The 26,431-nt window shown below is 37.3% G+C and overlaps 2 protein-coding genes across 3 annotated transcripts in view; one reads left to right on the top strand and one right to left on the bottom strand.

Annotated features, from left to right (window-relative positions):
• LOC139968047 (uncharacterized) overlaps window positions 1-18,369 on the top strand; it is a 36,216-nt gene extending 17,847 nt beyond the window's left edge. For both annotated transcript variants that reach the window (XM_071972355.1, XM_071972356.1), the window contains exons 4-14: window positions 873-1,266; window positions 2,080-2,190; window positions 3,036-3,737; window positions 4,393-4,526; window positions 5,340-5,493; window positions 6,262-6,348; window positions 6,707-6,897; window positions 7,808-7,922; window positions 9,125-9,302; window positions 10,415-10,825; window positions 11,302-18,369. In XM_071972355.1, the coding sequence (XP_071828456.1) occupies window positions 873-1,266; window positions 2,080-2,190; window positions 3,036-3,737; window positions 4,393-4,526; window positions 5,340-5,493; window positions 6,262-6,348; window positions 6,707-6,897; window positions 7,808-7,922; window positions 9,125-9,302; window positions 10,415-10,825; window positions 11,302-12,038 (3,214 nt within the window). In that variant the 3' untranslated portion in view covers window positions 12,039-18,369. The remainder of the gene's footprint in view (window positions 1-872; window positions 1,267-2,079; window positions 2,191-3,035; window positions 3,738-4,392; window positions 4,527-5,339; window positions 5,494-6,261; window positions 6,349-6,706; window positions 6,898-7,807; window positions 7,923-9,124; window positions 9,303-10,414; window positions 10,826-11,301) is intronic.
• On the bottom strand, window positions 17,123-26,121 carry LOC139968055 (protein farnesyltransferase/geranylgeranyltransferase type-1 subunit alpha-like). Its single transcript, XM_071972380.1, has 7 exons — window positions 25,923-26,121; window positions 23,326-23,440; window positions 22,203-22,307; window positions 20,801-21,073; window positions 20,201-20,263; window positions 19,630-19,804; window positions 17,123-18,735 (listed from the first exon to the last, which is right to left on the bottom strand). Exons 1-7 carry the CDS (start codon window positions 26,062-26,064, stop codon window positions 18,640-18,642), a joined length of 969 nt encoding a protein of 322 aa, XP_071828481.1. The 5' UTR covers window positions 26,065-26,121; the 3' UTR covers window positions 17,123-18,639.
• Window positions 26,122-26,431: the final 310 nt, after the last annotated feature.

Raw genomic sequence — 26,431 nt, forward strand, 5'->3', positions numbered from 1 at the left:
AGACAATTAGAAATTGGCTGTTAACCCAGTACATACCTCTGAGTAACTTATTTACATATGCCAGCAGTGAAAACGGTATCTTGGATGTTGATTATTCCTCCAAAAATGCGATTTGCAATAGGATGCACTACTGATAGACAGTTTTCACTCAAGTGTGTATCGTGCATCGCATTGTCATAGGTTTGTTGCCACCTGTTGAAGTCGGCCGACTAACACAGGAGGGGAACAAACCTTTTGTAGATGGGCACCAATGTCACCACTCACCATATTACAGGTATAAAAGCCAATGGCAACTGTTATGTGTTTATGGATTGGTTGCGGAGGCTCTACATTCAATGTTAATGAATCCGGGACCCTGTTCATTGTCACAAAGGTTACAATTATTTTGTGCTGATATCTTCATATGAAGACTGTATTAATGCATAAGGCCTTAGTTGGCACAAGGGCAGAGTTATTGTTTTGTTTGAAGTCATTCTTTTGTTGTTGTCAGCTCAAATGATAAGAAACGATTGAATCAGAAACACACTGAGATTATACTTTTGATTTTTTATTTGTTATGTAAAATAAACAGAGGTAGGATAGCTAGAAGTATGTATGACAAGACAGCAACTGTATGAGTTGTTCATAGTTAAAGTATCCAACCTCAGACATAGCTAGAATTGCAATTGTCATGAAAACAATTGAATTTATGAACGGGCGACCTGTTTGTCATTTTTTCCAAGAACTTATTTTGACACAATTCCTTGATAGACTCGTACTTTCGAAAGCATTACAGATTAATACTGCCATAATAACTCTAATCAGTCATTTAACAAAGCACTGCCGTCATTTATTCCTTTTCTTTTCTTACCTTTTTTCCTTTGCTTCTGTAGTGATGATCAAATGAACACAAGTTCACCGGATGTATGCTTAAAGGATTCCCCAAAGAGAAGTCGGCCAAACGTACCCGGAGAATTACTCCCTGTGAAACTTATGCCAAAGATACCGAAAAAGTCAAGCAAGTTGATCTCCGATCAAGCAAAGAGACTCTGTGTTCATGAGAAAGAATCAAGCCCTCCTCCTGTCACGCGTAAACTCCTCCCAAATCTGGCATTCATCGAGTTTGATAACGTCAGTCATCCAGGAATGCCACTACCAACTGCGACTAGTGAACATGCGACAGGACTCAACGGGAACCAAAAACTTGCAGCAGCTAATTCAGGGACCACATCGAAGCAAGCATCAGAGGCAGGTTGGCAATTGACTGATATCAACAAACAAGTCCATGTGAGTAAAAATGGTCTGTTATCTGAGAGGGTCATGCATGATACATGGTTCGGCATTGTCTTTGGCAGGAGATTTATTAAGATTATGTAACAGCCATTTGGATTTTTGCCTAAACCGACTTCAATCATCTCAAAATACATTTAAAGTGGGAAGTCTGGTCTTTCATGTACCTAGAATAATCATAATTGCATAATTTAACATAATTTGCATAATTAAACATAATTTGCATAATTTAACATAGACATGCACATAGACAGTGTTTTGATTGCAGTTATAACAGCAGCAGTACTGTACTTAGGGTTGTGCATTTGGTAAGCATTTCTTTGTTATGATGAACCAGCCACACAAGTTGTTTTCTTTCATGGAACCTTTGCATCTTAAAATATTTGGGACTTTCATACTTGTTTGTATGTTATGATGTGGCTTGAAGGGAAGCAGAATGTTTTTGTGTGAATAATGTTGTGGGGAGGGGTGGGGAGGTGGAAGAGGAGAGGGTCAGACAATCTATCCTTGAAAATATTACAACCAGATGAAACTTTTGTTATATTTGAAAATGGAGATTATTTTCATTGTCCGAGTTTTTTGTCATTCAATATACAAAGCCAGACTGATTAATGGACCAAAGTTCACTTTTAGTCGTCACAAATTTTGTTAATGTTACAGTGAAGAAGAAAGGTTTTTTTTCATAACCGTTATGTTGAAATTCAAGATGCATCATGCTAATCCTCGTTAGTAATCAAATTTAATTTTTATGCATACCAAGTTATCTGAACAACTTTTGTCATTTTTCTTTTCTCCTCTTCATTTTTGCAGAAAATTCCAAGCGGTTACTGTTTCCAGTTTGCAGAACTTGGAAAATGCCGGTATCGTATGGGATGCAAATTCAAGCATGTTTTACTCAAAAACATACCAGTCGTGGAAAAGGTTAGTCGTCCATCAAAATATTTTTGTTTTTCGGTGTTGGAATGAAAGGTAAAATGTTGTAGTACCTTGCCATGTTTAATCATGTGTTCAGCAAAAACCTACCACCACTCGTGGAGAAGGTTAGACCAACAAAATTGCTGGCAGGAGCTGTCATGATTGTAATTTTTGGGTTTCCAATCAGTTTGGGACAAAATGTGATTTCTTGCCAAATATTGTTGTTTGAAGCAAATCAAGGAATAAACCATATAAAATGTGAAATGTTAGACTTGTGATAAAAATGGGTAATATTGTAAGATTAATTGCATAGTAAACTACAATTTTGTAAATCTGTTGAGATCATGTTGCCAATAGGAACTGGCACCGATTACTTCCTGTGTGTGCTTCCTCTTTGTAATTTCAAGGTAGTGTTAACAATGTCACTGCTGAAATCAATTTTATCTTTAGGGCATGTCAAGAGGTTCAATAGTTGCAAAACCAATCTCCATTACATATAAACATTAATATAAAAATAAAATGAAACTGTTATCAAACTGCTTATCCACTAGAGAGCCTGTGTTGGAGAATGTGTAAAAGTAAGTTTTGATCCTAGCAGGATCTTCTACAAAGGCTAAATGACAAGTAACAGTAACAGAAGGGACAAAAACATGCACAGAATACAGACAGGTTAATGAGCACGGTTAACACAAAGAGATAGACGTAAGGGGATTATTAGACAAATAAACATTGTTACATAAAAAGGAACACATTAAAATTGGTTTGATGATCTCTATCCTTCTTAGTCTTGAAACTAACTGTGTCCTGAATGTTCCCCTCAATATCTTATTGCGTGTCTTCTTTCTTCAAAGGCTGACGTAAATCCATCGACTTCCAGAGGTGGATTACTACCCCAACCAGTTCCTCTACTTCAAAAGAAGCTTGACACACCCATAGGTGTGACAGAAGAAATGAAGAGGAGTATAGCTGCTATATCTCCCCTGCTACCCTCCCCAGAGCCACATGAACCCTTAGGCAGACACCAAAGAGATCCTATGGAAACATTCCATCCTCTGCCACAGCCTGCCATTGATGCCATTCAACAGTGTTCAAGCGAGAGTTCTACCCTCCAACACAAACTGAAACGAAGAGATGAGGAAAACCTAAGAGACAGAGCACAGACAGAAGAGGATTCGGGCAGTCCTAAAGGCAAAAATTGGCAAGTGAGCGAAAAAGAGAAGGATGACGTAAACAAGGTGCAAAGGAATCAAAACTCAGTTAGGAATGAAGCAAATGCAGACGAAGGTTTTACAGAAACAAGCAGTAGTGGGATCTTTGATAAAAAGTACAGGCTGGTCAGGAACAACAAGGTTAACCAAACGGACTCGGAAGAGGCGATAGGGGCGAGTGACCCGTTCTTGGAGGTACGTAGGCTGCTGAAGAAGAGACGAACAAGTGATGCGTGGAACGTCTATCGCTTAAAGGTACAACAAGATGGGTTTCCACCTAAACTGGAACTGGTGAAGGACATCATCTCTTCATTTCCAGAAAGTGTCTCTGCGTTCAAGTGGAAGGTTAGTGTTTTGCAGATTCTATACTATTCTGTTATGGAAATAAAAAATATTATATGAAATAACAGAATGGGTAGTGTGCTGATAATATCATACCTACAGTAAGGGCTAACTGTCAGGGAATGGATGGGGGGGCAGTCAAGAGTTTTAGCTGTCAACCAGTGATATTTGGTTAAAGGCATTGAAGACTCGCCCCAAACAGCGTGCCGCCATCTTTAAAAAGTTAAATTTCCGTTGCTTGCAAGTGAAGTTTTTCTCTTGTCGCTACAAAATGCAGACAGTAATGTAACATGATACCTTGTTATCTTTAACTGGACCTGAGATGTCCATCGCTGTATCCTTTGTACACTGTGCTGTGGGTATTGACCGCAGCTGTATGTACTGACTGTACACTAGTGTCTAATTATTGACGGTAGCGAGCTGTGTGTGTATTTTCTGGGATCGATGGTGGTGTCTATCACTTCTGTTACAACTCATTCGAAACTAGGTCAGATTACTGGCATTAGACGTTTCTTTTTGCGCGAGTCTTCACACCCTTTAAATTGATGGAACAAGCTCAGTTGGTGTTCAGAGATTATGCAAATTTTAACGTTAGGATTAGAGAAACCTATATCGTTGAACTCCTCATTTTCATTTCTCTTCCTTTTGTCTCTTGCAGGACTGTAAAGAAGCTTTAATAGAGATGGGCAGATGTTTTGAGATTGATACTACTCACCAAACCCTGAAGATTCTGCAACAGCTGAGCAACTTTCATGAGCAAGAAGTTGAGTCAGAAGACGATCTTCTATCTGTGTGAGTAATAAACAAACAGAGCTGACAGAGATAGGCTGAAAATTGGGAAATACTTAATTGGATATTATGTGTTTGTCATTATCATCAGACAAATTGTAATGAAAGATTGAAAAGATTGAAAGCAGTCTTCAAAGATGGATGATGTCATTTGAATTCAATAAAAGGATATTTGCAAAATAAGCAGTACTAAGCCCTAGCCCCCCCCACCCCCCAGTGGTGGCTATTGGCAATGCGGTCTGTTCTAACGGGCAGTGAATTTGAAATTAGTTTCTCTGTCATCATTGGATGCCAGGAAATGTGGATAATCTCAATGGATAGATAAATGAAGATGAATTTCATTGTAGTCCACCATCTCTGCTCGCATGGCCTGGTTAAGTAATAATTATAGTTATCCAGGGAAATCAGTATCCATTGTTATCCAATTGTTTTTTTCCCAAACAACTTGCTTGTTTCTCAGCTTGATATTGATGTTGTGAGGGAGAAAGTCATGAATGAGAGGAACAGTTTCTTCAGGCATACTCATGGTCAGAGCCTGGTTGGTACAAAGTGATTAGGTGTGGTTTCCTAGCCTTAATCCTTAGTCATAGTCGGGGGGGGGGGGGGTGGGGTGGAGGTGCATTGAGGTGCAAACTCAAATCAGTGTTTACCAATTCTAAGCACAGCTCAAAAACCACAATTCGGAACCAAAATGACATCCTCCCAGTCAAAACCTAAAGCTAAAGTATATTGTGGACACTCTTCCTGAGGTGAGAAAACCATTAAAAATGAAATATTAATGTTTTCACGTCAATGTGCCTGTCTTCTCCTCTACAGAGCTGTCAACATTTTCAAAGACTGCGTACCTCGTCAGCAGACAACCCAAGAAGACACCTACCTTCTTAGCAAGCTGAGTGATCAGCTGTTCCAAGAATCCCATTGGGCCCTCTTGAGTATCTTTGTATACAAACAGTTAGATAAAGGTTTCATGGTATGTCTTTTAACTTTATATTTCTTCCTTCAATTCACTCTCATAGTATTTATTCCTCGGGGGGGGGGGGATCCCCAAGCACCCCTGTTAAAGGTCTCAGGGCCTTCCTTTTTAAACTCCTACATCCGCCTCGTTATTGGGAAGTACCAAATAGTTTAAACATTGTTGATCTCTAGCAAGCAGTTCATGGGTCACATGATCTAGGCTAGCAGGGTATTGGTAAATCTGTTCTTATTGTGTGACAGGGCTTGAATTCTTCCTAGATTTGTTTGCACAGGTTAAGTTCTCTCAACATGCAAATGCTGTTGATAGCAAATTAAATTCTAAGTTTTGTTCATCAGTGTTAAAACAGAATTTTCAAACCTCAAGAAAGAAAATGTTTGCTGCTTTTAAGTTTCAAGTCTATTTTTATTTTTTTTATTTCTTTCCATGTGTGATAAATCAGATATTTTGTTTGTCTCAGTTCCCCTCCTCATCGAATTGATTCTTTTTAGGTTGTCCAGTAACCTGGAAAATATAATCATTGAAATGTGTTCTAGTTTTTTAGCAAATAGCAAGGCCTCTGACTAACTAATTTACCAGTGATGAATAGACAAAAACCAAATGTATAGTGAGACCCAGTCACCACAAGTTTTTCTGCCAACAAAATCCAACAATTTTCGGGAAATTTCTCTTTACAATATAATATAATATAAATATAATTTGTTTGAGTGATGACAAAAGTTAAATGTTTAGTTTTAACATAATTTTATTAAATCATTTCCACAGCCAAGCCTTAGTTCCTTGGAGAATGTTATCTTTAAGTATCATGCACTGAACAACCACAATGAGGATCTGATGAAGCTTATGAGAAAGGTATGAAAGCAGTCTGCTACCTTCAACATTGTATTTCTGTTTCTAACATATCAGTAGAAGTTATTTTACTTTAAATAATTGTTGATTTAGCCAGATCACTAAATGTAAATATACATCAGTAACGGAACTACTTGTGTAATACTAATTCAAATGAGAAGCACTACTCTGTAACAAACTAGAATGAAAGGCTGTGAATATACACATTATTATGAATAATGAGAAAATCTGTTAGCATTCTAATTGTCAAGATGTGGTATATGCCAACTTTCACGAGATATCCCTCCCTCTGCAACTCTCCTGGAGGTGATTTTTTATTTATTTTGTTATTTTCTCCATAATTCTTTATTATCATCATCAGGTGGATGAAATTAACATGCAGCTGCCAGTGCATATCTACGATAGAGTTAAGAAATGTTTGGAGTTATCACCGTACCCTGAGGACTGTTTGGTGATACTACAGATGAAGGGACGATTTCATCCCCTGGATCCAATCGAACAGAGTCTCGCTGTATCTCAGAGCTCAGACCCAAACTTGCAACCATCTCTCCTGTAAGTGATGGAAGCCGTAGAACGGTTTCAATGCAGCTGAGTCATTCCGTGTCAAATCACGGATGGCTGTTGCTTCACCTTCGCCAAAAATTCCCAAATTTTTTGTATGATTGGAACACCATAATATAAGCGTATTCTGAAAAATTCAGTTGCATTGCTTCATAATTGGCGGATTTATCACACTTTGAAATTCCGCAATTTGTCGCCACCGTGGCATTTTGGCATTTTCTTGACTTGAAAGCCGTAAAACGGTTTCGATGCAGCTCTTTTATTTAGCCTGATGTCATGATATATAGGCAGCTTCATAAATGATGCCCTTTGGCCCTGCCTGTGGTATTAAAACTGTCAGCAGGATTAAAGTTTGTATATGCATTCATCACCATTCTGTCCAAGCCATGTACTATTTGCAAGTAATAAAACACAAACAAAATGAGCAGAGGGTGCTGTAGTTCTGCCCTATCTTGTTCCGCCACAATTGAGAAGCTGTTACTATGAGTTTTAGTAGCGGAGTAAGGTGGATCACTAGAGGTATAAATATATATATAGAGAGGTCCATAAGAAGAAGCAGATATCTTTTGCAAATATGTCTGCCATTTCAAGTCAAACTAACAGTTTTATGCATCTAAACTTGTTTTTTTCTAAAACATGTTTTTCTTTTGCTGAAACTGTGCCATGGGTCCTTGAACTAGCCAGTCGTCCATCTGGTCTTTATGCATTTAGCATGCTTGTGATTGCCTTTGCAGGATTGTGTTACTTTGATTCAGAGATTTGTGAACACCACTGATCATACACATTAGAACCTATATGACAGTTAAATCTTTCAAAATTCAAATCTTTTCAAAGCCCCTCAAACTTTCAAGTGTATGATTGGCATCCATTGTGACCATAGTTTCGTCTATCTTGTATCTAGATCTGTTGATGATAATCTGCCAGAGGACTGCAATGATGGAGGTCCACTCAGTCAGAGGAATGATCCTCCTAGCTTTTACAACGGAACAAGAAAAGCAATATCAGTTACAATTCAGGTGAGGTTCTTGTCTGGCTACACTGCAGGACTGGTGTTTGTAGATTGTGACATGCTGTATAACACATATACCACATACAATGCACATTTCTACTACTAGGACATAGTGTAGCTAACTTTACTGAACAATCCCCAATGAGCTTTTCGCCAGATGTGTTTGCCAGATGCGCGGAGCTTTCGCCCAGATGCACAGAAAATGCAATCTGTTGAAGATTTGTGTTCTACAGCAATTTCAAGTTAGCCCACACATCTTTAACGGTTGCGAATATATGAAATGTATTGCCTGTTCACTTTGATTCAATACTTGGAACCAGGAATGTTTTTTCTCATTTGCCAAAAGCAAAAACACTGGCAACTTTATCCACTTGGATTCTTTTTAGGTGTCCTCAAAGTTTGGGATGTGTTATAAAAACGACAGGTGGTATTCTACAGCTGTTACAAATTAGCCCAACCACAGGTGACAGTTATGAGAGATGTTGCAAATGCTATGCAAAGTGGATGACTTGCTATACAAGTGTAAATATGCATAGTAGGTTTTGTACACATACTTAGTGTGCTATATGAGACAAACTTTACAGCCTTCAAAACTGCTACACAAAATTTGAACACTTAAATTATTCCCTGTATTGTCTGTTCACTTGAATTCAATACTTACAACCAGGAATATATTTTCATATGCCAGTAGCAAAACCAATGGTAGTTGTCTCCATTTATACTCTTTTAAGCTTTTGCCATAACTTAGGCATTGGTATAGAAGATACTGTGAAAAGTGGCAGAGGGGTGTGGCGTTCCAGACATTCTCATTTATAGTTATTCTCCAGTTAGAAATAGCACCATCTATGACCACTGATTTTAAACTTTTGTGTTTCGTTGACTATTGTGTTACTGGATAATATTCTCTTATCTCCTATATTAATATCTATCGATGCTTGCCTTGATATCAGCTTGGACAGGGAACATTACACATTTCTATGACTTTGTCCTTCATGTCATGATATATGATTACATGATCACAGATACATATTGCACATATCCAATCAATGTTTCTTTTATGTTTTATGCTTGACTTTGAACTGAGACCTCTCTAACACAGGATTAGCTAGTAAATCTCATACCAGACATAAGATTTCCATTACTGTAAGGAAGGAACCTTGAAATCATCAAGATATCTTGACAGATTTTTCATTGTATGTTTTCACGCAGAAAGCCAAAGATATTGAAACATTAGCAAAGATTTTCCTCACGATCTACGAAAGAGACAGGATTTATTTGTCGGAGGAACCGATTCAGACCTGTCTCTCGTTTGGGATCATACGCATCTCACCGTCCAAACCTCATCTGGTATATCGGGACTTTGTGGCATACATCCAGGGAGATCAAGGTAAACTCCTGCACTCTTAGTCTATTCATGAACGGTAGAGGAAGGAGAAGGGGGGGGGGGGTGGAGAGGATGGTGAAGAGAGCCTAGTATATTCGTGGAGGGTAGAGGGGATGGGAGTGAGTAGAAGGGGATGGTAATGGGGGTAGAGGAGTGAGTAGGATTAGGGTAAAGGGGGCAGAGGAGGGTGAAGGTCAAAGATGCCAAAGACACTGTTACCTCTTCGTGTAAGGAGTTGTGAGGAAAGAGAAATAAGAGGATGGGGATATTAGGTATTCTGAGGAAGGACTAAGTATGTTATAAAACAGTTTAATAGCTAGTGTGAGTTCTGTCAGTCACAGGGTTGTTGTTAGACTAAAATCTTCAGAAAATTTGAGTAAGCCACTAGTTTTGAAATGACTGGAAAATTTTGCAATAGTAAGTTTTATGTAGCCAGCGTTTCTTGTGGGTTTTTTTAAATGAATATTTTATATTTTTCATATTGCTTTAATTTGTAGGTTTATTCCTCTGTTATTTTATCTTTTAATTAATCAATACCTATTACAGTTAAATTAACAATTACTAAAGTAACCATACATATTTGTAGAAGAAAACTCCAAAGCAATTTTTGTCAATGGTTTCTTATTCTCAAACAGGTTCTAAATAAAAATGTATAAGCAATGCTAAAGTTCTACTTAAGTGGCTGCCTTTTTGGATGTAAGCAGATTTTAACTAAATATATTGAGTTTGACTCTACATAAGACTGAGGCCAGTCATCTATGTCTCCTTCCCTCGATTATTTCACCACATGAATGTTACCAGGCCGCAAATGAATTTTATTGAAAATAAGTCCAGCCTGCTTAATCAAACTGATCTGGGATTTGAATAAACTTGAAACATTTATTTTTGTTATGCCCAAAAGTTTGTTCTGCTTCAAACATTTAGAGTTTACCTTCTTAGAAATGAACAAATGCTTCCTAGGGATCCTTCACATTTGTTGCTCTATGAATTTGTAACCAAATGTGTTCTCCTGCTGGTTGTAAAACTCTTTCTATACAAGATATCTCTGTCAGGAAACATGTTGTGATTTGCTATTTTTAATTGCGGTGACAATTTTTTATTTTCTGTCTTGATAGCGCTTGATCACGATGGAGTGATTTATCTGGTCTCTGTCGGAAGAGAAATCTTCATGGATCGTTGGAGGAGGAAACAGATCGACATCTGTTGCCATATCTTGGAAACGCTCTCACAAATGGATTATGACGTCATCCTCACCGTCTTTGTGAACCTGAGTACGGAAAAGATGTGTGGGCGTAGTCCATTCAACAGCCTTTCGTGTCTTGTGGAATGTTGTTTGAGGACGAAAACCACCTACATGGCTTACAAACTCTTATTAGCCCTCCAGAATAACGAGTGGGATCACACGTTCTGGGATAAGACCACAAAGGCCCTGGCATGGCAACAACATTATGAGGAGTTAGCCAACCAACTCATAATGGCTGGCCACCTAGAGGAATGTTTACAGCTGCTGGTTAGGATGGGTAAAAGTAAGTATGCTGCGGTATTAAAATGTCAGATCAGATTTTAAGATATCTAGCGGTACCTTACTCGATAGTGAAAGTATCTAGAATAAGGCATTACGAGAAATTAGCCAAGCAACTCATAATGGCTGGCCACCTAGAGGAATGTTTACAGCTGCTGGTTAGGATGGGTAAAAGTAAGTAGGCTGCAGTATTTAAATGTCAGATCAGATTTTAAGATATCTAGCGGTACCTTACTCGACAGTGAAAGGATCTAGAATAAGGCCAATCAAAACAATAGCCCATCGAAATTACACTAGGTTGATGGAAAAGAGGTCAAGTTTTCCAATGAAATGGAGTATTATAGAACACTAATGGGGTTGGACACAATATGTTTCTGTATTGGAAACATGGTTAATGACAGGAAAAGGGATAGTGAGGGGTATTAAGGGGTACTGAGGGATGTTGAGGGGTATTAATGGTTATTTCCTTCATCATTCCAGGTCTTTGCAGGACCAGAAAGACGCCAAAGGGACGCAGACTAACGAAGGAAGCCTTCAATTCTCTGCTAGCGAGAGCATACGAGAGGGGTGAGGTAGCATTGATCAACAGAGTGGTGCCTGCCACCAGAGAATTCAGTACTCTCAGTAACGAACACATTCACAGGTTAGTGACGGAACTTGTCATGAAGAGGGACGAGGAGTCGTTGAAAGAGGCCCGGCAGATCTACCTGGAGGGTCTAGAGGAGGGTACTTACATCCGCCACCTCATCAGAGATGACCTGCACGAGGGCAGAATTCAAGCCACTTGCAGTTCGGGCGAAATTTACATCATCCTGTGCGAGTTCTTCTTCCAGAGCGACATCTACCTCAATAAGTTATTTGCGACCAGTAAAAACAGAGGCGAAATTTGCAATATATTCACCTTGAGAAATGCAGATATTTGCTTCAGGATTCTGATTACTGCGGTCGGGACACACTTAGAGAGTAGTAACATACAGGAGACAGAGATGGCATTGGATAGCACCATCCTAAAAGCAGTGGAACAACTGGGTCTACTGATTCCAGACTTTGACACTCACGTTGAGACGTTGAGTCTGCAAGAAAAGGTGATCATCATGAAGATGGATGATATCAAGAGGTGGTATCTTAGCAACCATCCCAAATATAGGAGAGGAGGAAGAGGAGGAGGGGGCAGAGGAGGGGGAAGAAGGCAGAGAGGAGGGGTATCAAGCCGGTAAACTTGTTCCAGAATATTGTATTTGAGGGCAGAAGCAGAGGTGGGAATGACAAGAAAGAATTGTTCTATGCGGATGGGTTTGGAACAAAATGCAAAAAAATCACGAAAAGATTGATAAATCTTTTGTAAATCCAGTAAAAGAGACTATCTTTTTAAAAAAGATGATGGTTCATACACTTGTGCTACTAAGTCATGCAAAATGTTTGCCATTGTTACATGCTGTGTCTGTGCACATTCAGCATGAAAATATATGACAAGAACTTTACACTTAAATAATAAACTGACCCCATAGATGTTAGAGGGGGGGGGGAGACACTAATTATGTTCCTTCTTTTACTGGATTCACAAAAGATTTATCAATCTTTTCTAGAAGTTTTGGCATTTTGTTGTTAAGTCAGTGACAGAGAGTAACTAAGTAGTTAAGAGACGACAAGAGTTTACCTTTCAAGAGGAAACTTGAAAAAGTGAGACAATAGTCAGTACTGTGTTACCTGCCAGTTTCAATATGATGCAAAGAAGATGGTAACTTTTTTCGATATTAGCTTCTATCATTGAAAGGATAAGAAAACAGTGGATAAGAGAGAAAATATGAAATTATTTCAACCATAGAGTTATCGTTCCTGATGTAACCTTATAATTACCGAAATAGTGAGCGTTTTCGCCAAAAAAATTGGGGAATAAGGATAACGTTGCACTCTTGGAAAAACTTTTGCCAACTAATTTGGATTCTTTAAGTTTTGGATTCTTCAGTTTTTGGATACGTTTTTTGGATTCCTAAGTTAACATAGGATATGCATGAATAGCTAGATTTAACTACAATTCCTTGGCATACATTCTGCCACAACTCTCTATTGGACAGAGGCTGAGCCTAATGTGCACCTATAATGTTAACTGGTTTAAAAATCATGTGTGATTGAAATGTGCAACTAACATTATGGTAGAAGTCTGTACTCATTTGGTGCTCAATAATAAAAAAAAGTCGACTTGTACTTTCAATACATTGCATCAAAGTGCTATCTGGATTTAATTGTTTATGTTATGTTGTTCAAAGGGTATTTGTCTTTCATATTTTATGCAAATGTTACATATGGGTATTTCTTTCATTTCATCTGTTGGTGGTCTTCTAAGTTTTTACATCTGAAAAGAATTGCTATTAACTGATCAGATTAAGGAGGGAGGTATCTATCAAAGATGTGAATGATTTTCCCCGTAACAACTGTTGTTGAACCCACCGTACTTTTGTCAAGCATTGTTTCAGCTTCTCTTCTTATTTGCATCCTTTCTGGTATATTTATTTTCTTGGATATACTTTGCTAAAATCCTGAAGCTGAAAATTTTATTTACCTTGAAATCACCACCGAAAACAGTCCATTTTTCTAACTTGAGCATTTTGTTTTATTTTTTAAATTTTTTTCTAAGAATATCTTTCGTAGGAAACTTGATTGAAAAATTTATTTGAATTGAACAACTTGATTGCAAAACTTAGATTGAAAAATTTCTAAATGCAACTTGAAAGGAGCAAAGAAAATTATTGACAAGCACAGGAATGGTTTGTGTCCTGTTCTTGCCAATAATTTCTTTGCGCTTTCAAAATTTATGTCTTCACTTTTTGTTCATGTCATTTAGGACGTTTTTATTTAAAGTCTTTAATTTATGGCATTGATTTATCATCATACATGACAGTTAAATAATACCTTGTTTTTTACTTTATAAAACCGTAAATATGTCTTTGATATTGGGATGAGTTCTAGAAGTTTTTGTTTGTTTGTTATGGCAGATGTCTTAATTTTAAGTATTGTTTGGTGCGACATATTGAGGCGGTATTTAACAGTTTTTCTTGTGTTATACGACCAGATTCATGTATTTTCAATTTCAAAACTTAAAAGATTCATTATTCTGATTAGCTTATTGTGATAAACCAAGTTATATTATCCCAAAAACTAAATTTTAATTATTCTCTGTTTGAAAGGCAATATGAGCACTCCAGAGTTAATTGTTGTTTAAATATTCATCACACATCAATCAATGGTGGGTGAATTGCTGAAAAAAGGGGGGTTTTGAAACCAACATTTAATACTAGAAAAATTGAATTTAATCCAACATTAATACTAGCAAAATAAAATGTAATTTGTGGGTGTCGACTCAAATCGGCCACTTTCACAAAGGGAATATTTGACTGCTGCATTTGGGGTTGTATAAGACCAATCTTCAACATTTCATGCAAGTGACATCATAGGTTAAGAATTGTCCTTTCACACAGTTTTAATTTAATTATTTTATAATATCCTCATTATATTTAAGTTTTCCAGGATATAAAGCAAACCTACGAATGAGCCTTAACGGATGTAACTGTAAACGACTTTGAAGAATTTGTCGTTTCTTAATATTTTTCCCCCCTTTGACCTCAAAAATGGAATTTGTGGGTTCTTGAGTGAAGCATGAAGCCACTTGTCAATTAGATTTTATATTTCATTTAAAGTATTCTAACATTGTAACTTTGAATCATTCCATGTTAGTACAAAATTTGCGATAAAAAAATAAATAAATATTGTTTTTTTTGTTATTACGTACATAGATGATGAGGTCAGATATAATTTGAAGAAAATTTTCCAAAGTTTGACATTTCTAATCCAATGTCTGAAGTAAATCTCTAAAGGATTCAAATTGTAGATTTTATCCAGTGAATTTTGACTGCCATGTATTTGTTAAATGATAACAGTTTGTCCACATGTCACCGAAGCAGTCTAGATCTGTAACTTACAGCTTTTGTGGATCTGATGCTATAAGCTGGCCTCTAACCACATCATGCTTTCAGAACCAATTCCTTTTGCTGTTGTTTTAGGCCTTTGCTTCTTGTTGTTTTGGTAACATCGCTTGGAATTACCAGCTTGAGGATTCAAGAAAGTAGCAACTTCCTCTTGTTGTGCTGATTATGGTACAACGTTTTGTTAAACATTACCAAACTTTTGTTTTCAATATTTTCAAAACTCTTCCGTCCTAGTTTTGTGATTACTGCAGAGAGCATTTCTTCCTTCAATATTTTGGTTTCCCAATGTGTTGTTTTATTCCAGTTACCATTAGTTAATTAGTGGGGCTATCTAATCTGTTTATAAAACTGTTTCACTTAAGTATTCACACCTAGCCAGCACTCCACCATTATGTAATTCTTATATCATATATTTGTTTTTTTCACTGTGTACTCCGTCTTGCAAGCACAATTACAAATCTTGTTACACTATCAGTGAAGAAAAGCTTTACATTTCGCTGCAGAATACACTTCTTCTTTGGCTTCTAGACACATTTTGATACAGTATTGTAAAAGCTGAGCATATTTAAATATCATGGTCTTAATAGTAAATGCTTTGTTAGGGGTAAAGAGGCAAGTCATTGTAATGCTATTGAGAATTAACAATACTAATCAATCATCAATGAATATTATCTCCAAATTTATGGACTCGATATTGTATTTTAGAAGAAGCCATGAAAATCATTTCTATATTTGTGTAGCTATTTGCACAAACATCCATCAAATTTCCATCATTCTTTAAACAGCCGTTTCATTGCCATTTTTGCAGCTCAATGAATTTACCAATAAGTGCCTGTGCCTGTTCTTTTTTGTTTCAGTTGAAGAAAGCCTTGCAGAGAAGCGCTTCATTTCCTTCTTTGTGTTTTATGTACAGTCTTGTTGTAGAGTATTAAAAGTTCATTAGTTTTCTTTATTTTAGTACCAAAATGAATATTATTTTATTCCATACAAGCACTGCATGTAATCTGCATGAGCGATAATTACATAAAAGATGTAAACATGAAACCATCACGTCTTCTCTACTCTTTTCTTTGTTCTCAGAAATAACCGAAGCCCTTCCCCCCCCCCTCCCTCCTCTCCTAAGGTCAACATTAAAACGATGTTAAAGCTTCAACATGAGTGACCTGTAATTTACTTTTATCATATTTGGAGAGGACATTGCTGATGGTCTGTACCTTCTTTGTGACTTGTACTAAATTTCTCAATGAAGACTTGAGTGCATGGATGGAAGCACAAGACCTGTGATAACAAATCCTGTTTGCATCTGGACCTCTTTTAGAGAAGTCTTCATATTTCAATAAGTATTTATTAAAATGGCAATACTTACTGTGTATGCCATATTCCTTGCCCCTCCCTTGTCTCAAGAACCCCAGATCCAACACCCCCAGATCCATGAAAATATGCAAGCTCTGGTCCTATCACTCCCATGTTACCTTGGACTACACTCATTTCACATTTCAAGAATTTTCAAATTAGATATTCTGAAGGAATTTGGAAAACTTGGATTGTATGGTAGTTGCTAAATAAGAAGAAATCTAAGAAATTTAAAAAACAGCATCACTAGTAGTTCATGATGATGTAGTCAAGGCTCTTTGACAACTCATCTAATATTCTCATTCTACACTTCCTTTCCAGCCTTCCATGTTATAACAATTCCTTCCGTCATGCAATGAATAGCTCAACAATGTCATTTTCTCAGTTAGGGTCTGTTTGTTTTAAATAATTGATAACAAATGATTGTTTCTTTGGAATTTGTACACTTTTTTTTCTTCAACCCATTGTTTTCGAATTTGTACCAAAATTGTTCGAACTCACCCCCCTCCCAACTGGATAAGAATCTTGAAAACAATGTGTGTACTACTTGCCACTGAATTAATTGAGGGTGACCATTGGAGTAAAGAAACAACAGTAACAGCTAACTATCATGTATTAGCGAACTATGTAAGTGTCTGCATGACGTTTTAAAAATTCTTTCGTTTATAGGGCTGCCATATTTATTCAGCGTGTTGTTGCACAAAACCTACTTAAATTCATTTATTAACTTTTGATTTATTATTTGTACATATAGTAAATGCTATTTTAAGAGTTATAACTCTTTAACTGGTTTTCATATCCTATTTATAAATATGTACTTTCATGTATTTATACTGGATATTTAATGAACTTGAAACTTGACAGAGATGAGGTACCAGCCTCAACAAGGGAATGGTTTCAACTTTCATAGACTTTTTCTCTAATTAATATCATTTTCATGATGGACAATACAATGAATAAAGTGGTCATGATGAAGACAGAATGACAATAAATTTTTATTTAGTCTTGTATTCTAGATCAACATCGAATTTTACCTGCATTTGACAATAGACCTTACAACAAATTTTGATACATTCGATCCAAACAATTATGTAACAACTGTAGCAGGATTCAGCCACAGGATAATATGAAATCATGGATGGGTGACAAAAACATTTGAAAAAAATGAAAAAACAGAGATGTTTGCAAAGTACAATCTCGTTTTCTTGGAAATTCTATCAAAATATTACACTTGTTTACCATTGAGAACAATTTATTTGACCTTGAACAACAGACGCCTTCTATATTGTGTCCATAAACTGAAGTTTCTCCCCTCTCCATCCTCTGTTGCCCCATTCCAACCCTCAGGAACTCTCTCCAATGAGACAAGAAAATTGCACCCAACATCAAAATGTGACTACATAAATTCATTTCTTCTAGTGAAGGAGTTTGGAGTGTCACTCAAAATTAATAACAGCAATTGAAATGCATGACTGCATTGTTAAACATCTAACAATTTGAATTAATTTGTTTCCATTGAGGGAATATCAATTGTGCCAATACCACTCAGAATACTGTTAACCTGAGATTACCACAAAAATGATAAAAATTGCATCTATTCAAGATGAAAACCTGACATGAACGCATGCACAGATGTGTTAAACTGTGCATTATGATTGTATGCTAGGCTACTTATTTCACAATGCCTAGCACCAGTTGAGTAATACCTTTGTGTCTCTGTCAATGCCCCCTCCAGAAGGGAAAACTGTATGGAGTGTACATACCACAACCCCCCCCCCCCAAGTCATTAGTTGCTTGCCTTGCACTACGGAGTCCTGTGAAAATTGTTCTCAGCATAGGTAGGCTACACCGTGTTTGAATATTAACTTACTGAGGTCAAAACATTTGCCTGCACATGCATGCAAATTAATGTTTTCATCTCAACTAAGCAATAGCAAAGAACGGACACTTTGGATTGGTTTAAAAAATTTTATTGCCTTGATCTCAGCAATAGGAGAGAAACTTTTGACAAAGAAGTAACTGGATATGATTTATTAACTACACAATAGTACAAAACGAAAGGAAGATTCTTTAGACCAACAAGATCAAATGCATGCACAGGGCTTTAAAGCAGGTTTTTGAGTTCGGTCATACTTTTTTTTCCAAACAAATGAGTAGTCCTTTAAAATAAGATAACAATTAACCAACCTAAGAAATTCTACATTTTTTTTTTTTCTCACAAAAAATGAATGTATTTGAGTGAGTAATCATGAAATTGATTCAATCCTCGACATTTCGTCGGCCGGACGATTCTTTAAGCGATAAAAACCATTCGTAGAAGCAAAATTTCGAATTTTTGCTTCACCACTTAAAATGAAACCTGACAACAAATAACTTTACCACAGACTAAAATTGATATAAATATCAAGTTCAAATCCCACAACTGCTTTCTAAGGTAAAAATTACAACACATTCCACATAGTGGCAGATTTTTCTCCTTAGTTTAATTCTCTGAAAATCTTGAAACTAGCCTCTTCTTGATGTAATCCCAGTATTTCTTTCTGATTGTATCGATTGTGTCTGCAAGCAGTGTGCACAACTGTTAAGAAATGAAAAAGAAGAGAAACAAAGGGTATTAATGACTTCATTAATCTAGCATTATAACTGAATGTGTAACAACAACATACATATATATGTGTGTGAACAATTTCTTTTTCTAAGTTAAGAGCTGCTGTGTTCATAATAAGGGATTACTGTGTGCATGCATTACATTAAGTAATATCAGTGCAGAACAAACAACAGAAATTCAACTCAGTGCTTGTTTTTAGTTCATAATTAGTCACGTTTCTAAGTCTTTTTCAGCCTCATTTTGCATGCTATTATAAGCAGGTACAAAATGAAACATCTTTCAGTCTTGAGTCTTGACATGTTCTCTTCAATCCTTATAATTATCATGACTGAGGTGTTTTTTTCCCACAAGAGTTATCCCTTCACTTGTTGATTCTTTGTTGTATTGAAAAATTGTTTACATTAAATTCAGATTGCATTGTAACTAAATATCCCCAAATAGGTAAAATGATAAATTGGTCTATCCCTCCATCACTTTGTCGATACTGAAATGAAACAAACATATTGGTAGGGCCTATGAACCACTGGAAGGCGAGTTTGACTGGCCCAATGCGCTCCTCTCTCCTACAGTCTACATATTGGTAGGGCCTTTGAACCACTGGAAGGCGGGTTTGACTGGCCCAATGCTCTCCTCTCTCCTACAGTATATTGGTAGGGCCTATGAACCACCGGAAGGGGAGCATGACTGGCCCAATGCTCTCCTCTCTCCTACAGTCTACATATTGTTACATTTCTTCCGACAACCAAATTGCTGTTCGAGCAACTTATAAATTTAGATCTGGTTGTCCGAGCTACAGCCAGAAAAATCCTTAAAAAACTTTGCCCTGTAATTGAATGAAATAATGAGGCTGTTTTTACTGCTTACTTCTGTAGCTTTGGAGAGAGTAGTTTCCTTGTCGACTCCAGCCTCTAATTTGTCCTCGCACATGTCGACCATGAAGGCTAGCAGGTATGGTGACTTTAACTGTTTATCATACATAGTCTGGCAGAATTCATCCAGACCAGGATAGTTGAATATGGTCTCCTTGGTTGAGACAATACTATTGAGAAAAAAAAGACATTGGGAACTTTAACAATAATACTAATCATAAGTCATCTCTTGTTTTTCAACCTCTCTTTTCATATTTAAAGTCTGTTACAAAAAGTTTTTTTTTTTTTTTTGGCTCGTTAGTCTCTGAAGCACCTTGATAAGGAGATTTATTCTATATGATGGCCCTTTATAAATTTTGTTTTTGTTTTTGCTTGAGTTATTAGAATTCATAACCAATTAATGGACATTATCATCATAACATAATGCATATTTTTAAACTGAAAATCTTCAAAACTAGAAAGGTTATAGAAGCAAGTATTAGCACTTAAAATATTTTTTGTTGTCTCAGGCTAGGACATATCAAAACTGAAATGTTACCCAAATGATCTTTAATGCGCATAATTACCCTTTTAAGTAATTCCATGAACTTTCATTATTAGGTGCTTTCAAGATGATCTCCTTTGTGTACCTGTGTAAAACGAATAAGTGATGAAAACAGTGTGATGAAATTTCATTACACTACAGTACAAAGAGAAATAGATCACAGGAATCTGAAAGACAAGTTTTGGGAGTTACCATGTGTCGCTATCACATCTTGCATTCCAAATGATGGCAAGCTATCAGAGATATGGAAACTATTCCAGTACTATTTTCTTTTGACAAGGATCGAGTCAAAACTCCAACACCATGTGTGTAATTTACAAAGTAATACATGCTGAATGACTGTATTAAACTTTTACTAAAAGACTGAGCATCCGTAGCAGAAATGTCAACCAGACAAGATAGGCTTGTAACATATGTCACGGTTTGTTCTAGGTCACACTGTCACACAACGATCATTTTGTGACAGCAGACTGAATTTGGAGTATGTCCCCTGTTCCCAAGGAACCTGTTTATCACTTTAATTTATGAGACCAGTCTGCTATTACCTTTCTTTGTTAGTCTATCACTGAATTTAGATCCTGCCAGGATGGAAACATCAAGCCCTCGATTGTTATCAACTTACGTGACTTCCCGCTCTACTGTGGCGTCGTCACAGTCGGTGTTATTGCTGACGACAAAGAACCTCTGGTTCCATGCGGAGTTGTTCCTGAGATCGTCCTGCAGTAGTGTATCTACGTATGCTAATTCATTCTCCCAGAGGTTAAAGGTCTGAATCACCCACTGACGATGAGACCAAGCATGATAATTCTTGGCGTCGATCTTCAAGATGAGAGCGGTGAACTCCAATTCATTGCTTTCTGTATTCAGCCATTCAACCAGAACTCTTCTATGATGCCTTATTAAAAATGTCAAAAGGGGAAGTTTGAGATTTGAGTTGGTTGAGAATCATGGCAAGAGGCATCAATAACATTGAATACATTAAAACAAGAGTATATCCTACATAGCAATCAAAACTGTCAAACAAAGTGAAAGCATTGCAGTGTAGCAAACAAGTCTGGGCCAAAGACCCTAACCTTGTTAAAGTCAAGTGACTCGGCCAAATTTATCAAGTTTCTGCCCTAGTGATTGCTTGCTCTCCACAATAGATCACACATGATTGTATCCACAATAGATCACACATGATTATATCCACAATAGATCACACATGATTGTTTCCACAACACATGATTGTATCCACAATAGACCACACATGATTGTATCCACAATAGATCACACATGATTGTTTCCACAACACATGATTGTATCCACAATAGATCACACATGATTATATCCACAATAGATCACACATGATTGTTTCCACAACACATGATTGTATCCACAATAGACCACACATGATTGTACCACAATAGATCACACATGATTGTATCCACAATAGATCACACATGATTGTACCACAATAGATCACACATGATTGTATCCACAATAGATGCTCAAGAGAAGAATATCAGAATGCCAATGGGATGGCCTTTTTTTCTCTTTTAAGTTTGTCTTATATCACTCTTCTGAAGGATTGTGTTTCTGAATGGTATTGGGCAGTGATGTAGCCATGATTTAGGATGCCACATAGTGGATGCAATCCCCTCTCTCTCATTCCCTCCCTCCCTCCCCAAACCACCCACCCACTCCCATCCCTGCCTTTTGGCTACACTACTGATTTCAATTCTTGCAACCTCACTACTTCCAAGACCACTCAGTTTCAGGAATATTACCTTTTCATTTTAACATATGGGAACAAATGGTGATGAAACCCTTTTCCTGTTGCAGCTCTTTATTCTATTCTACTATTTATAATTTCCATCATTTCCTTGGAAGTAATTGTCTGGATATTTACAGGTAAATTCACAACAATCTGTACCTGGTGTTCTACACTCATGAGTTCAGTGACACAAATGAAACATCTTTTATAATTTATCTTTGCATGCACAAAAAGAAACCAAATTTTAATGAAAGAAGAGCTTTTTTACCAGACTTGATAATTCTTGGGATGATCTTGAATGACCTCAGATATATATTCTAGTTCCTGTTTCAAGTCTTTGTTTAGAGCCTTCAAGATTTCTCTTCTATAGTGCCTGAGGGAGGGAAAAAAACACATTTGTAAATTGCAAAAGAATAAACACTGAGAACCATTTGAAACCTACACGCATCCCTTCATAACCTACCCATGTTCTGTTGACTTTGCATACCAGGCTCTGCATGGGAAATGTAGTCAAGTACTGTGAAAAGATTTACAAACTGTTGGCAAGTCAGAATACTGAAGTAATCACTTAACTACCAGCCGTTTTAACCTACATAGGCAATAGTGGCTGCAACTATCCCGAGGAAAAATCCATATTGGTAACTGTACATAACTGCTGGGAAGGTATATCTTGCTCTGATGATAGTATGGTGAAAGCTCAGGACTTTTAAAGCAGTTATCAGCTGTTCACTGTTAAAGCATTCATATACAGTGTTATCTGTGATATTACACAGTACTTATTGAGGAGATTACTCTCAAATGGTCAATCTCTGTATATAAACATGACTTGTGGAAGTCCTGTCCATAGTACAAGGACCATTCAAGGTTCTCTTAGTACATACATGAAGGATACTTTTACGATCTGAAAGTTTTCCATGCTTTTCTCACATTAGTAAAGCTCTCTAGACTGGAATGGGATTGGTCACTGCAACCCTCATAGTCAATTATCTATGGAATCTTCGTAATTTAGGGTTAACATTTCCAAGTAATAAAATATCATCGCATTTATCTGATTTTTACAGTTATATATACAGTAACTTTACGGCTAAAGAAAAGTGTGGTTTTCATATTTCTACATGTAAGAGGCTGGGATGGATACTATAATTCAGCACTGTACAAGTTTACATTGGTACAAAGACCACTCTTTGAACCTGCTTCATAGTTTACGTACATTGCACTTAACATACAAAACTAATCAGTCAGAATGTTTATTATAAATGGGGAGGGGGGGGGTACAACTTGTATCCGAGATTGATACTGTATGACTAGGATATCTCACACACAAGTGCTGTAGAGGTGATACAATCTCCATGGTGTCTCATTTTGTTATGAACTTTAGTACAAAAGCTCACCATACTGTGTAGTTTGCTGGATTTAGATCCGCTGCTTCCGTTGTTAACTCAAATGCCCTCTCGCTCATTTCGTTGGACTTGAGGACAGCTCTGAAGTAATTATATACATCTTGAACTAAACATGAAGAGAAATAAGAGGAATGTCATGCAATAGATTCAAATGATCATCCTTATAGATTATGACATGGAATATGGGGGGTAGCACAGAAAAGAAGTTCATAGCATTTCAACGAGCATGAGAACCGTCCTTATCCAGAAAGAAAATTTCTGGTTTTGATACCCCCTAGATCACCGGAAATGGCATTTTCGGGCTGGAAAATGACCAACCAGATGTACACTTTTTGCCTGAGAACCAAGTATTTCCCAATAGTTTTTTTTCCCCCCCATCCATAACCTTTTTGAAGATTGTCACCATTCATACATCATGTTCGACCTCATTGCATCTCCTGTGGATCATTGCTTTTGAAGGTAATTCTACGTCGTGGTCCACAGTACCCACGACAGCCCCACTTTTGAAGGTTTTAAACCCATTATTTGTTCAGAATTTGAAAATTCACATTTCTCGAGAATAAACATACTTCAAAACATACCCATAATGTTGCAAAAAAAAATCATCTATGGACAACCAATATAGAAAAACCTCCTTCAACCCCTAACAGACCAGCCAAAATTGCACAAGTAGAGAGAAGTATATGATAAAGAATGTTGGTCAGGAAATTTTCGAAAATTCAGACACAGTTCATTTATTGGTGTACAAATATTAAAACCTCTTATAACGGCTACTATGAAACTTTGCTGAAGGAAATGAAACAAACACCAGATATTTCCGAAACCGAACACTACACACATACTGTAGGCGTAGCAGGCGGGGGCGGGGGCTGCAACCCCCCCCCAATATTTTTTTTCTGAAAATTCGGGCAATATGCTGAGAATTTTTCGGGCACCTACTGAAAGAAAAATAAATTGCAATACATAGCTACATCTATAGGAAATTAATTAAAAAATATCTCCTTGGTAATTAAACTAAGCTTGGCCAACTAATTAGCCATTACTTATGTAAAAGAGAGTTCTGACATAATTGGACCTCCATGCTTTTTCTCCATCTACATAAGACATTTCATTGTTTACATGGGCATCCCGCGGTATACTGCGCAACTTTCACGGACCGTACGGTTTACGATGGCATGCGATGTAATAACCGATGCTTGCTTATATGATATTGACATTAAAGCAGCATTTTGCGTCCTATTCTATGATATTTCTCAACCTCACTGACTCCACTATGCCATAACAACATACATAACTAGCTTATCTATTTAAATCTTACTTCAAATGGTGGCATAAAAGTCGAAAAATTTGCAACTTTCAACTTTGTTTTTCTCCAAGATATTTTCCGTTGGGATCCCAATTACCCTCGCCCATAATATGAATATTTAAACACTACGAACGTCATTGAGCAATACGTAATCCAACACCAAGCTTGATTTGTGTACAGTCTATATGGCAGTTGTACCAGGGAGTTCCATAACAACTCCCTGGTTGTGCCAATGCAAAGTCTTGAATCTATTTTTAGCAATGGCTCATAACTAAGCCTGCATCTCTGATTGGTTGAATTGAAACTAGTGGGTTTGGGGTACTGTATGCGATTAATTTTAAATGTGGAATTTTGTCGTGGATACTTTTCTCATTCTCTGCAAATATCCTTAATTACTCGCCAATTAACGATGTTGGCAGGGAAAAACTTGGCTGATATCTTAATTTGCTGGTTTGAGATTGATATATGTAAAAAACTTGCGCCACCATGAGTTGGCGCGAAGCGTATAAGAAAATGTTGGCCGAAAATGCCTGCCAGATTGCTGGAAATGACACTTCCCATGCCTTGTTAGTTGTATCTAAGCATTTTCTATTTTGAAATTACTAGCCATATCATAAAAAAATATGCTCGGGGGGGGGTGGTCGTCCCTTCCCGAAATGCCCCATGTTCCCCGACGACTCGGTCCACCAGCCACAGCTGGTTTCATAGCACAATTGTACAATTGTTTAAGGCGTCCATGCACACACGTGTTATGATTGACCATATATAGTATATATATAGATACATTAGTGAGAAAGGAAAAATCGAAACGTCAAAAATGGAGTTGTCGGTGTAAGGGGTAGGGTGAGGCGCACAGCCCTTCCGAAATCCTCGATCCGTCACTGGCTACCCTGTGTATATAATAGGGATCAGCGCTGTAATTATAACTGTTCCTGGTGTCTTGGCGTTTTTCTTTTACTTCCTCCTTTTCTCCTCTTTCTTTTCCCTTCCTTCTTCTCCACCTACTCTTTTTTCCCCCTCTTTTTTCTTCTCTTTTTTTCTTTCCTCTTTTTCTTACCCGGGGGGCGCGCGCCCCCAACGCCCCCCCCCCTGGATACGCGCCTGGTGTCTAACGTTGGTGCACCTGTATCTACACTGCTTTCAAGCTTTCGTGCAACTACTATAGTTCTACACTAATCTAATTCTGGTATGTATGAATTAACGTTAGTTACTGACTTCGAGTTCGAATAGGCTAGGGATGGCCTAGGCCTAGTACTATTAGCATTCTGTTTCAGTAACGTACATCTTTCAGAATAGGCGATCCGAACGACCGCATGTGGTCCATCATCTTGAGGTACAGGTGTAACATCTTTCCATTCTTCTCTATCTTTGTAAAAAAGGCATAATTCTTCCGATGATGACTCAACGTCGTCGTCTGCTGCCATTTTGTTTATGAACGTGATATTTGGCGGTTCGCGGGGTTGACCTTGCTATTGTTCATTCATGTAGCATTGTTTCATGCGAAGACACATGCCAAGGATAATGTAAAATTCCAGTCTAACCTTTACTAATCCGTACCGTTATACCACAGTTAATAACTGTGGTTATACGAAGGGATAGAACCTATGGTTGGTCACCTATATCATATACCTATTTGAAGGGTGTGAAGACTCGCGCAAAAAGAACCGTCTACTGCCGGTAATCTGACCTAGTTTCGAATGAGGTGTAACAGAAGTGTTAAACACCACCATCGATCGCGAAAATACACACACACAGCTTGCTACCATCGGTAATGGGACACAATGTATAGTC

Source organism: Apostichopus japonicus, chromosome 5, assembly GCF_037975245.1.
Source record: "Apostichopus japonicus isolate 1M-3 chromosome 5, ASM3797524v1, whole genome shotgun sequence".
Classification (NCBI taxonomy): Eukaryota; Metazoa; Echinodermata; class Holothuroidea; order Aspidochirotida; family Stichopodidae; genus Apostichopus; species Apostichopus japonicus.

Coding starts and splice junctions, on each gene's coding strand:
- LOC139968055 (XM_071972380.1), bottom strand. CDS start 26,064: ATGGCAGCAGACGACGACGTTGAGTCATCATCGGAAGAATTATGCCTT. Junction 23,441..25,922: donor GATCGCCTATTCTGAAAGAT/GTACGTTACTGA, acceptor CTTCATGTTTAG/TTCAAGATGTATATAATTAC. Junction 22,308..23,325: donor CCAGCAAACTACACAGTATG/GTGAGCTTTTGT, acceptor TCCCTCCCTCAG/GCACTATAGAAGAGAAATCT.